The following is a 12,743-nucleotide window of genomic DNA, read 5'->3' as shown; positions in this document are numbered from 1 at the left end:
GTGGAAGAACAGTCTCGAGATCACCTATTTGGTCAGGTTTACAGCAGGAAGAAGAAGGATGTGATGGAAGATGTTGATGTTACCAATCCCAATCTTCCCAATCTTGTGACCTCCCCGGATGATCCAAGTCCAATGAATGAAGAACTTCCCATAGCTCTGCGCAAGGGCACCAGGTCATGTACTTCTCATCCTATTCAGAGATTTGTTTCATATGCAAAACTCAGTAAAGACTACAAGTGCTTTGTTACCTCTTTATCTATGGTTGTTATTCCCAGGTCAGTGGAAGATGCAAGGAAGGATCCTAAATGGCTACAGGCCATGACAGAAGAGATGGACGCCCTGGAAAAGAACAATACGTGGGAGGGAACTCACTTAGTTGGCTCCAAGTGGGTGTTTAATGTGAAGTACAAACCTGATGGCACTGTAGAACGCTATAAAGCTCGTCTTGTTGCTAAAGGGTTTAGCCAGAAATATGGGATTGACTATCTTGAGACGTTTGCTCCCGTGGCGAAACTGAAGACCGTAAGGATCATCTTAGCTCTTTGCAGTGCAAAAGAAGTGGAGCATGGACCAACTTGATGTCAAGAACGCCTTCTTGAATGGTCACCTTGAGGAAGAAGTCTATATGAGCATGCTGCCTGGGTATGCTCATAACGGGAAGTGTTGCTATCTCAAGAAAGCTTTGTATGGTCTCAAGCAATCCCCTAGAGCTTGGTTTGAAAGACTAAGGGTTGTAATGAAGACTAATGGGTATAAACAGGGAAATGGTGATCACACCATCTTCATCAAGCAGAGAAATGGTCTGGTGAGCCTTTTACTTGTATATGTTAATGATATGATTGTCACAGGTGACGACGAGGGGGAGAAAAGGAAGATGAAAGAAACGTTAGCTGCAGAATTCGATCTCAAAGATCTGGGTAAACTAAGGTATTTCTTGGGGATTGAGATCGCACGATCTGAGACTGGGCTTGTTATGAGCCAAAGAAAATACACTTTGGATCTTCTAAAAGAGACAGGTAAACTGAGATGCAGGCCCTTTCTTACCCCAATGGAGTCTGGCACAAGGATAAGTATCAAATCTGGGACTATCTTGGACGAGGAAGGAAAAGGGAGGTATCAGCGGCTGGTTGGTAAACTTATTTATCTCACTCTTACTCGCCCAGATATTACGTATGCTGTGGGTGTGTTAAGTCAGTTTATGCATGCCCCTACTGATTGTCATTGGAAAAGTGCTGAAAGAGTATTGGGATACTTAAAGAATGACCCAGGGAAAGGACTACTCTACACTCGACAAGATCAACTAAGTATTGAAGGATACTCTGACGCCGACTGGGCAGGATGCACAGATACTAGGAGGTCTACCACAGGATACTGCATATTTCTTGGAGGTAACCTTGTGGTATGGAGAAGTAAACGTCAAGAAGTTTGTTCCAGGTCCAGTGCTGAGGCTGAATACAGGGCGGTTGCTATGGGGGTTACAGAGATGTTATGGCTCAAAATTCTTTTAGCAGATATTGGGGTTAAAATGAAAGAGAAGATGAGGATGTATTGTGACAACAAGTCTGCGATTAACTTGGCAAACAATCCGGTCATGCACGACAGGACCAAACATGTGGAGATCGATCGTCACTTCATACGGGAACGCATAGATTCAAAGGAGTTGATTCTGCCCTATATGAAGTCTGAAGATCAAGTTGCGGATGTCTTAACTAAGTCTTTATGTACATCTCAATTTGAGAAAAATGTTAGCAAGCTTGGCATGTTTGACATGTATGCCAAGCTTGAGGGGGAGTGTTAGAATATATTGTATTGGGGAACCGGGTCCATATCTGGACCCGGTCCTACCGTTCACGGATACCGAGGTGGGCTCGGTACCCTAGGCGGCACTTTTTCTCTCCATCCTATATATTCTTCACTTACATGTAATTGTTGAGTTAAGTGAATATTATTTTCTCTCTCCTAGGGTTGCGGTTTGCCCCTAGGTCAGAGCTTCCCCGTGGTTTTTCACCTCTTTCTGAGGTTTTCCACGTATATTGTGTGTTCTTTCTCTGCTCTCACCTTGTGGTTCGTGTTTCTACACCTCTGATGATCATTTAAGCATGATGAGTTAATTTGTGAAGCAATAGAGAAGCATGGTTAGGATTGTGATGTTGTGGAGAAGTGTAGGACCGTCTTTGTGAACGCTTGGGAGCGTCTTTGTCGACGTGGGTAGTATGTATGGGAAGGAAGAGGGGTACATGTTGGGAAGACACCTTCACTAAGGAAGCAAGAGAAAAATGGATTAGTGATCGATTCAAATCGATGGTGCGAAGCTTAAGCCTCTGGTGGTGACCTCTAGGATTGAGTGGCCTCTGCATGTCGTGTCCTGACACGACATAATGATAGATTGTTCTGATGTGTGATTGTTTAATTGAGCCCTACCTAAGAGGGTTTGGACTTTTCCTGGCTTGTTGCCATACTGCGAAGGCTAAGCCTTCAGTTGTTTCTCTTTTCAGGTTTTGGCGGACCCGGGGCGGCAGGCTGAGCAGATGGCTACACTCACATCCTACGGGGGAGGTTTTGGGTTTGGTTTTTGTAGTGCCGGCGCGTCGGGTTTTGGTTTTACTGATGACTTGTTTTTGATTAGGCATCGATGTTGTGATTTTGGGGCATTTTTGGTCAAATGTACAGTTGAACTGAAAGGCTATATAAAATGGAAAGCTTGCCCCATTGTTTTGAATTGCTTGGCTCATTTCTTTTTGAACTGATGTGTAGTCACACCTCAATGTTGGAGTTTAGAAAAAAAAATGGTTGTGTGTCAAAAGGTCGGGGTGTGACACCAAAAGTATGGATTCTTAGAAATAGTAACATAATGTTGGACCATGGATTTCATTCTTGTTATTTTGACATTGCACTTCTTGCAAAGAATTCTGATACTGGAATTGTAAAGAAATTCCATTACATGTTCATGACATGATTATCACTGCAACTGATAGAAAATGAACTAAAGAAATCAAATTTTTCTTGAAAAGCCAATTTGAATTTCAGATTTGACATATTTAACTTATTTTCTGGGGATAGAAATAGCTTACCATTTGTAACCTTCAAGTTTCAAATGGGAGAACAAACTTCCAGTAGTGACACCATATGTTTGAGGGGAGGAGGGGCACTAGAAAATAATTTTTTTTATAATATATATATTATGTGTACAAATATATGTGCATATAGTAAAGCATATGTATATACAGATTATGCATTTGTATTATGTACCTTTCTTTTCTTCAAAAAGTTTACTTTTTATTTATTAATGTTTAGGCTTACCATTGGCTAACTCCAATGTCTAAGCCTTCTTCTATCAGGATCCATGTGTAGGGGATTTCCCTTGGAGGATTTTATTTAGTGCTCTATTCAATATTATTCATCTTATGTGCCTTAGTGCACTTTTTCTTGGCTTCTTTATAAGCCCTCATAGGGAGAGTTGTTTCTTGTAGTTCTTTGTCAAGTTACTTTGGTTTGACTTGTGAGATTGGAGGAGACTTTTACAGCCACCATTGAAATGAACTGTTACAGATGGAGAGAAAAACACATGGAAAAAAGTAATATGGAGAGAAAAATACATGAAAAGAGCAATATAAAAGTAGAGTTCAGACAAGCACAATGGTTCAGTACTAGCATTCTCATGAACATAACAACATAAAAACCTTACCTTTTCTGGATGCGCAAAGGAATTTTCATCCATCAAGTTATTTGACGTCATTATTGTCTTGGAAGATCCAGAAGAACTAAGGTCTTTGGAGTCCAGCCCGGTTATCTTTATTTTGAGACACACACTGCTGGAGTCAAAATTGACAATCTGTGTATAGAATTTTCAGAGAGTAACCAAAGCATTCAAACTTCACTATGAATGCAAACAAAGAAAAAGATCAAGTTGCCACTAGCTGACAGTTTTGGCAAAAAAAAAAAAAAGAAAACTACAGCTGAGAGTTTTGGCAAGTTGTTACTGGCTTCTCTGGCGGGAATGCAGACCATAGAGTAGCAGAAGCACTTACACCAACTTTAAATTATCTACACATAATATACAAACGTACATATGTAAAAGTATACACACACACACACACACACACACACACACACATATCTATATATATATATATATATATATATATATATATATATATATATATATATGTTACAAACATTGCCTTTTTCAAAAAAACACAATCTTTACATCAAGGATGATTAAAATGAAAAAAATTGGACAAAGACATGTTTATCTCCACTTCTATCAAGATGGCATTTTTGTCATTAACTACTTAATTTTTTTATGTTTTCTTATTAAATTCTCATATATTTTATTTTTACCTAATTTTTAGTACGTTTTAGTTTCTTTTTTTTTAAATTGCAGTGCTTTTCCCGAGATTTTCCAGAAAAAGACAAGCTTGCCAAAAAAATACTAAAGAAAAACTTTTCCCTTTTAAATCTGAAAGTGATATATATACATACATACACACACACATATATGTATGTAATATATATGTTGACGATGAGGCAGGTTTTTTAATATTAAAGAACTTGACTGCTCTTTAATAATTTTAGATAACTTTTTAGTTTTCATTGTAATTCTATTGTTTACCCTAATTCTCCCTCAAGTAAGGGTTAGGGTAAGAGATCAATAACAAGGATTACGAGTTTTCTTCTGTCTCTTTCTTTCACGACAACATGGTATCAGAGCCAGCAGCGGCAGCGTGATCTCTTCTATTTTCCAACGACTGGCAGACTTCCAGCGACTCTCTTTCCGGTCACTGTCAGACCTCTTTCTCTCCTCTCTCGTCTTCTTCTTCCTCCTCTTTCTTCTCTTCTCCTTCTTCTTCCTCTTCTCTACTGCTCACTGGTTGGTGGAGTCTGATCACGCCTATGTGAAACGCGTGATCAGACTCCATTGGTGGAACGTGTACAGTCTCCATTGGTGGAACGTGTACAGCAGTTTTTTTTCTCATGGAGAAGGCTGATACTGCTGGAGATGGCTGGATGCTGTTGCTATTCATAGAGACTTGTTGCTGATCGTGGAAATGATCTGTTGATAATACTGATTGTGGAACAGCAAATTGTGGACTTGCTGTTTGAGAAGTTGATGTGGGAACAACAGAAGCAGCGGCAGTCTTGAGGCAGTCGTCGTTTGTAAGTTTTTCTTTGCAGCAGTCATGTCAGCAAAATCTCTTTTGTCTGTTCAGGGTCGTGTGGAAAGGTGTGACTGCTGCCTATGTTAATAACGTCTGGGAAACCAAGGAAAAATTCTGTGACTTCTTTTTTCTGCCTGCACACACATATCATCTCTGTCCATATAAAGTGAGCATATATATTCTGTTTCCATCTTCAATATGGAGCAGAGAGATACTATTGCTGATATGCAAGGAGACTATAGAAGTTCTGGGAGTCTTCTTTCATTTGGGTAAACGGTGAAGTTGGATGACAAATTATGAAACTTGGTCTCGCGTATTTATGATGTCTGTTAAGGGGCACAAAAAAAAACGTTATTGAAGAAGAGGGACCCCTAACTAAGTTTGAAAAATATTCTACATGGGAGGAAGATAACAATATTGTTATGGCATGGATTATGAATAGCGTGTAGGCACACATCACTCCTACAATTGCGTATTACACCTCTGCCAAACAGATGTGGGAATTCCTGAAGCAAACTTACTCCCACGATAAGAATATGAGCAAAATTTTGCAGGTTGAAGAAGAACTTCTCAAGCTCCAACAAGGTGACTCAGATCTGGCCCAATACTTTGCGTCAGTCAAATCAGCCTATGAGAGACTAAAAGCTCTACGTCCCCCTTGTCAATCATGCTATAAAACTCACTTTGAGCAGCACATGGTGGCCAAATTTTTAGCTAGGTTATCTCCTGAGTTTGTAGTGGCAAAAGCCCAAATGTTGACTGGGGCTGAAATTCCAGACTTTGCTGAAGCCTATAACAGGCTTAGTCGTCTGGCGGTGACACTTACTCCATCCTTTTTAGCGCTGTTCGAAGAGGCCGTGGGCAGGCCTTAACCATCTCAAGAAGTCGAGGACAAGGTTTCTATAGAGGGAGAGGGGGTCGTGGTCCAAGAGGTGGACGTGGTAGATTTCAGTGCACGTTCTGTGGAAGACTTGGACATCTAGAAGATAGATGCTGGAATAAACATGGTCGGCCAATGATGCGAGGCTCTAAGTCATCACAGATCAAGGATTCTGCTCATATCCCAAAAGCCTCACTATTGAAGATGATACTACAGAACCTGCTGTAGAAAAGGTCACTGTTAGTATTAGTAAATCTGAGTATGAACAATTTCTTGCTCAGAAAGGCTCCTCTTCCGCCTTAGCGTCTACGATTGTGGGTGATTCCGCTTTTTCCACCACTATGCAGAACCAAGATCCAGGTATGTCATGGATTATTGATTCTGGAGCCTTCAAGCACTTCTACAGTCAACCAAATTTATTCACTATGCTTCACCATTTTTCTCAACCTAGACGGGTGAAGCTTGCAGATGGGAGATTCTCCCCCATTGTCGGTTGGGGTAGTGTGAACATTTCTGATTGTTTAACTGTGAATAATGTGTTGTTTGCTCCTGATTTTCCCACTCACTTTCTCTCAGTTAAAAGGGCTGACTCATGATTTGAATTGTAGAGTCATTTTTTATCCTAGTTCGTGTTGGTTTCAGGACTTGCAGACTCGGAGGATGATTGGTGGAGGCCATGAACGAGGGGGAGTCTATTTCTTGTCTGAGGCCGTGGACACAGCTGCTACATTAGTCCCATCCAAACCTACCAGTCTTCAGTGGCATCTCAAACTTGGGCATCCATCTGTATATAAACTTCGTTGCTTGTTTCCTCAGCTTTCTGTGTCAAAGTCACTCCAGTGTGAAGCCTGTCAACTTGGGAAACACACTAGGAGTAGTTTTCCATCGAGTCTAAATCCTACAAGTCATAGTCTGTTTGATTTACTTCATGTTGATGTGTGGGGGCCTAGCCGTACTGCTAGCCGGTTTAAATTTAGGTATTATCTGGTAGTAGTGGATGATTTTTCTCGTGTTAGTTGGGTTTTCCTTTTGAAGGAGCTGTCTGCTGCTATATGTATCCTTCAAAATCTTATTATTGAAATAAAGACTCAATTTGGACTTTCTGTTAAGGCTGTTCACACTGACAATGCTTTGGAATTCAAATCGTCCAACCTTTTACAATTTTACTCAAACCATGGAATTGTTCCTCAATTTACCTGTCCACATACCTCGCAACAGAATGGTGTCGCAGAGAGAAAGCACCGACATTTGTTGGAAGTTGCTTTTACACTCATGATACAGAGCCATGTACCATCTTATTTTTTGGGGGATGCAATATTAACTGCCTGTTACCTCATTAATCGCCTACCATCCTCATCTCTACGCAACAAAATTCCAATTCAAATGTTTTACCCTGATCGTCGATTGTTTCAAACTCCACCTCTGTACTTGGATGCACATGCTTTGTTCATATTCTTGGACCAAAGCGAGATAAACTTGCTGCCCAAGCCCAAAAATGTATCTTCATTGGTTATCCCAAGAACCAACGAGGCTACAAATGTTTTGACCCTCTCACCTAGAAAGAGTATGTCAGTGTGAACGTCACATTCTTTGAGTCTCGTCCACCCACAACTACCTACCTCTTGCTCTGAAAATTTTCCACAATGTCCTTTGCCAATCCCACCTTTCCCACTTATGTCCCTTCCTAGTCCATCTCCACCCCGGAGTCGTTTTTCAAATCCTCCTTTAGTCTACTCTCGTCGACAGGGTCTCTCACATGGCTCTCCTCCATCATCCTCTCATGAGGTAAGTGTACCTGATTCCTCACCTCCGGTTATCTCTGACTCGTAGGATCTCCCTATTGCCTTGAGGAAGGGTAAACGTCAGTGCACCATTCATCCCATTTCACAGTATGTTACTTCTGAATACGTAAGTGACAAGGTGTGACAATTCATTCATGCTCTATCTACTTATACTACTCCGACTTGTCATCAACAAGCATTACTAGACCCTAATTGGCATCAGGCTATGGAAGAGGAAATACATACTTTACAAGAACGCCACACGTGGGACCTAGTTGATCCACCTTCAGGTTGTGATATTGTTGGCTCCAAATAGGTATTTACTGTAAAATACCATGCAGATGGGACCCTTGAACGCTATAAAGCTCGGCTGGTTGCAAAAGGATATACTCAGACCTATGGTATTGATTTCTTTGACACCTTCTCACCAGTTACTTGGTTAGGGACCATTCATCCCTTGATTTCTCTTGTAGTTCACTATGACTGGCAGATGCATCAATTGGATGTTAAAAATGCGTTCATGTATGGCGGAGATAGTTTATATGCAACAACCACCTGGCTTCGAGGTTCAAGGGGAGTGTGGGAAGGTGTGCAAATTGAGAAAGGCCATATATGGACTGAAGCAAAGTCCCCGTGCATGGTTTCATAAACTATCTGATATTGTCTCACAGAGTGGATTCCAGAGGTCACCTCTTGATCATTCAGTGTTTGTTAAGAAAGGAGCATTGGGAATGGTTATCTTGGCAATATATGTTGATGATATTATATTGACGGGCAACTATAAACAAGGTATATTTGAGACCAAAAAATTTCTTCAAAAGCACTTTTTCACAAAAGACCTTGGACATTTGAGATATTTTCTTGGGATAGAAGTGGCTCGTGGTAAGGAAGGAATGGTTCTCTCTCAAAGAAAATACATTTTAGACTTATTACAAGAAACAGGAATGTTGGGGGCAAAACTTGCCACCATTCCCATGCATCCACGATTGCATTTACATGATGAGCAGACAGGATTCTAAGACGTATAAATCTTTGATTGGAAAGCTTCTTTATGTGACAGTCACAAGACCGGATATTAGCTTTGTTGTGGGAAAGTTGAGTCAGTTTATGGAAAAACCAAGGAAGGTACATTGGGAAGCTGCATTGATGATACTCAAATACTTAAAATCTTCAGCAAAGGACTACTATTCAAGAAAGGGAAAACCTTAGATATCCAAGCCTACAGTGATGCAGACTATGCAGGATCTGTTGAAGATAGAAAATCTATTACTAGGTTTTGCATTTTTGTAGGAGGAAATCTTATATCTTGGAGGAGCAAGAAACAAAATGTGGTCTTACGGTCTTAGTGCAGAGTTAGAATATAAGGCTATGGCCCAAACAACAGCAGAATTAACGTGGGTTAAATCCATGCTCGAAAGCCTAGACAATCCAGTTCAACTACCTATGACAATGTTTTGTGATAACAGGGCAGCCACCTATATTGCAAACAACCCAGTCTTCCACGAAAGAACTAAGCACATTGAAGTAGACTGTCATTACATTTGTGATTTAGTTTAAGGAGGAGTGGTCTCTAGTCTCTACCATTCACGTGGTCTCTGAGGAACAAACTGCTGATATCTTTACTAAAGCTCTTGCAATTAGTGAGTTTTCAAAGTGTTGTAACAAGCCGAGCATGGTAGATATCTATGCTCCAGCTTGAGGGAGAGTGTTGACGATGAGGTAGGTTTTTGAATATTAAAGAACCTGACTGCTCTTTAATAATTTTAGATAACTTTCTGGTTTTAATTGTAATTCTATTGTTTATCCTAATTCTCCCTTAAGTAAGGGTTAGGGTAAGAGATCAATAACAAGGATCACGAGCATTCTCTCTCTCACGACAGCAATATATATATGTACATATATATATATATATATATAAATATATAGGAATTTCTTGTAATATTTTACTCTATTTTCTTTTGATTATTTTTCTGTATTGAGTTTTTCCCATACATCATGCTCAGCTTGGTCAAACTTGTTTGAACCAAGCTGGAGCTAGCCCAATGGCTAGCATTCCTCAGCTCTCTCTCTCTCTCTCTCTCTTGTTTCCTTCTTTTTTTTTGTATTAATGAGGACTCTCTTTCTCAATGTTCAGCAGTTTTTACAGCATTTTGGAGGCATTTAAATAAAGTGTTAAGCGTTTTTTTTTCTAGTTTTTTAACAGCTGGATTCACATGGTATCGAACCTTGGCCTTTGAATTTTTTTGAGAATTTTATTCTTCTGATTGTTTTGCTGTGAAGATTTGTTGTTTAAGACTTCTACTATACGATGGTTGGTATGCAGGTGCTAAAGAAACTAGTATTCGAGCCATCTTGTTTATGCTATTCTAAGTCACATGAGTACGGGTATGATTCACGTATGGGTACTGTAATACCCCATGCCTTTGCATCTTTTGCAGTTGTTTGGATCTGGATCAAGGTCCAGATCCGACCCGAGGAGACCACATGAGCTTGAGGAGAGGGCCCGACTGCAAGGGCTCCTCTCCGTGCCTCAGCTGAAGGCAGAAGAAGAAGGAGACGCGAAGAGGAGGTGGAAGTGGGGAAGAAAAAGCACAAGGGAAGAAACGTAATTGAGGAAGAGGAAGGAGGAGGAGCAAAGGTTGAGGAAGAAGAAGCACAGAGGAAGAGGAGAAGGCAGCGGCAGAGAGGTGAGTTCTCCCTCTCTCCCTCTCGTTCCTCATTTTTCTCTCCTGTCCACCCTCCCTCTAAATCACACTCTCCCCCTCTTGTCTTGTTTCTCTCTCACCCTCTCTTGCTATCTCAAATGCTCCTGATGCAACGTTTGGCGAGTGGGGCAGGTCGGGCTGGATCAGGGTCCAGACCCGGACCCATATCACACCCGTGTGAAGAGGAGGGCCGACGCCGGCTCTCCCTCTTTGTCTCTCTCACTGTTTCATGCACGATGCAAAGAATTAGAAGGCAGAAGATAGTGCAGCGGCAGCATAGGTGAACGGCAGTGGCACGTTCAGGTAAGCCCTCTCGATCTCATTCTGTCCCTCTCCCTCTCCTCGTTCTCTATCTGTTACGGGCCTACCTAGAGCCCCGTCGAGTGCTACCGAGGGCGCAGCCGAAGAACCGCCAATATCGCTAGGGAGGCTAAGGAAGACGCTGGCCGTGAGTGCCGAGAGATTTTATTGTGAGGCTAACCTTTTGATGGCTTCAGTTGAAACAGGCATTCCTAGCGCAAGGGAGGTTACCAGCCCCGAGCAACAGTATGGCGCACTAACAGCCAAGGAGGGCGATGCGGGCAGAGGCGTCCGAATACATAGTGAGGCTAACTGCGGTCTTCAGCAGCCAAGGAAGGTGTTGCGGGCGGAGGAGATCTTTTCTCTAGTGAGGCTATCTCCTTCACTCAGACCAAGTTGGGAGCAAGCGCACCAGATTATTCCAGACCACATCCTCAGGCTCCATCGGGAAGCAGCTCAACGAGCCCAGCTCGAGTCAAACAAGACATGGCGTTCAGTTCAGGAACGGACTGATAGGAACAGACTGCACAGGAACGGACCCCCAGCTCAGGAACAGGAGGACAGGAACAGTCGGAACCTGGACAGATAGGAAGCACAGGCACAAGACGAGGACAGAAGACGTCCAGTCGGTTCCAAGACAGGCAACAGGACAAAGGATGTTCCAGTGTTCAGGACAGAGACAGAGGAGGGAACCGAGACAGCCAGAGATGAAGGCCGTCTAGACCGAGTCTAGACGAAGTGGGTTTGGACCCAGGCTGAACTTCATGGCAGCAACGAGGATCGAGGTGCAAACTCAGTTCAGAGTCTTCTAGGTTGGCCGACTCGGTCGAACCGATACTTTGTACGATTGCTTTTGCTTTGTCTCTGTTTTGTTTTAGTTGATATATCGGGACGATACAGGGACGTTTCGAGCCACTTAAGCTATATAAGCTAAGTGATGAACAGTAACCCTAAGTTTTGATGAAATGAAGTTTTGAGTTTGTCTTCTCCCGCGGGAGCTTGGCTACTTCGGCGACTGTAATGACGCCACCTGAAATCTCACCTGAAATGCTTTCTCCGTGAGCCGAGTGCCGGAGTTGGTGTAGACGTTGGACTTGATAGTTGAGCAACCAGAGAAATGGCGCCGGAGGCCATTACCGGAAGCTGGACTGCGTTTTCCCTGCTCCATTGAAGGAGAGCAACCACTTGTGCGGGTCTTTCGGCCACGAGAAGATCAAGAGGCAGTGATTGCCATCGAAGGATCGCTAAGAAGGACAAAGAAGCTGTTGCTGCGGTGGAGTACTCCTTCTCTGTGAATCGACATCCGGAGGTTCAATCCAGGTTAGTGTTGTCGATCCTCACGGCATTTCTGGTTTGAGTGTTGTGTTCCGATCGGATTGCGCCATCACTGCTGACACCCTCGACGATTTCCACCAGTTGGATCTAACGTCGTTGGTAGATCGGGTGAAACCTTCCGAATCGAAGGATTGAAGGATCATTCGGCGCTAACAGGCTTGTGCCAGTGGGGAACTGAATACGGTTCTTCATTGCATCGAGTTGAGATCGGCCGATTGTGAATCTAATCGGCATGTCCTGTTGCAAGTGCGTTGATCTCTGTATTCTTTACTTGCAACGATGGATCGAGGAAAATAAAGAGGGAAATCAGACACACCTGATCGAGTATCACCTTGCTGTTCATCCCTCTGTTTTGCCGCCTACCTCTGTCTGGTCCGAGGCAAATCTGAAGATATTGGGAGATCTGTTGGACGATCGGACACTTGGATCACCTTCCCAACATCCAGACAAAGATTCTGAACTTGGTTTGAGGGAAATCCGTTCAGTATCGAGGGAGATATCCCTACCGAACTGAATCAGGCGAAATCGGCTACTATTTCATGTTTCTGCTCAGCCTGAACCCGCGACCTGCTCTCTACACTCT

At 42.5% G+C, this 12,743-nt stretch overlaps 1 protein-coding gene across 5 annotated transcripts in view; it reads right to left on the bottom strand.

The window, feature by feature from the left end:
• Positions 1–12,743, bottom strand: part of LOC116261510 (alpha-L-arabinofuranosidase 1-like) — a 111,324-nt gene that overhangs the window by 34,202 nt on the left and 64,379 nt on the right. For all 5 annotated transcript variants that reach the window (XM_050079398.1, XM_050079397.1, XM_050079400.1 and 2 more), the window contains one exon: positions 3,686–3,832. In XM_050079398.1, coding sequence (XP_049935355.1) covers positions 3,686–3,832 — 147 coding nt within the window. The remainder of the gene's footprint in view (positions 1–3,685; positions 3,833–12,743) is intronic.

The sequence above is a fragment of the Nymphaea colorata genome, chromosome 9 (assembly GCF_008831285.2).
Source record: "Nymphaea colorata isolate Beijing-Zhang1983 chromosome 9, ASM883128v2, whole genome shotgun sequence".
NCBI lineage: Eukaryota > Viridiplantae > Streptophyta > Magnoliopsida > Nymphaeales > Nymphaeaceae > Nymphaea > Nymphaea colorata.
The sequence above is the reverse complement of the archived record's forward strand: the minus strand, read 5'-3'. Positions and strand labels throughout refer to the sequence as shown.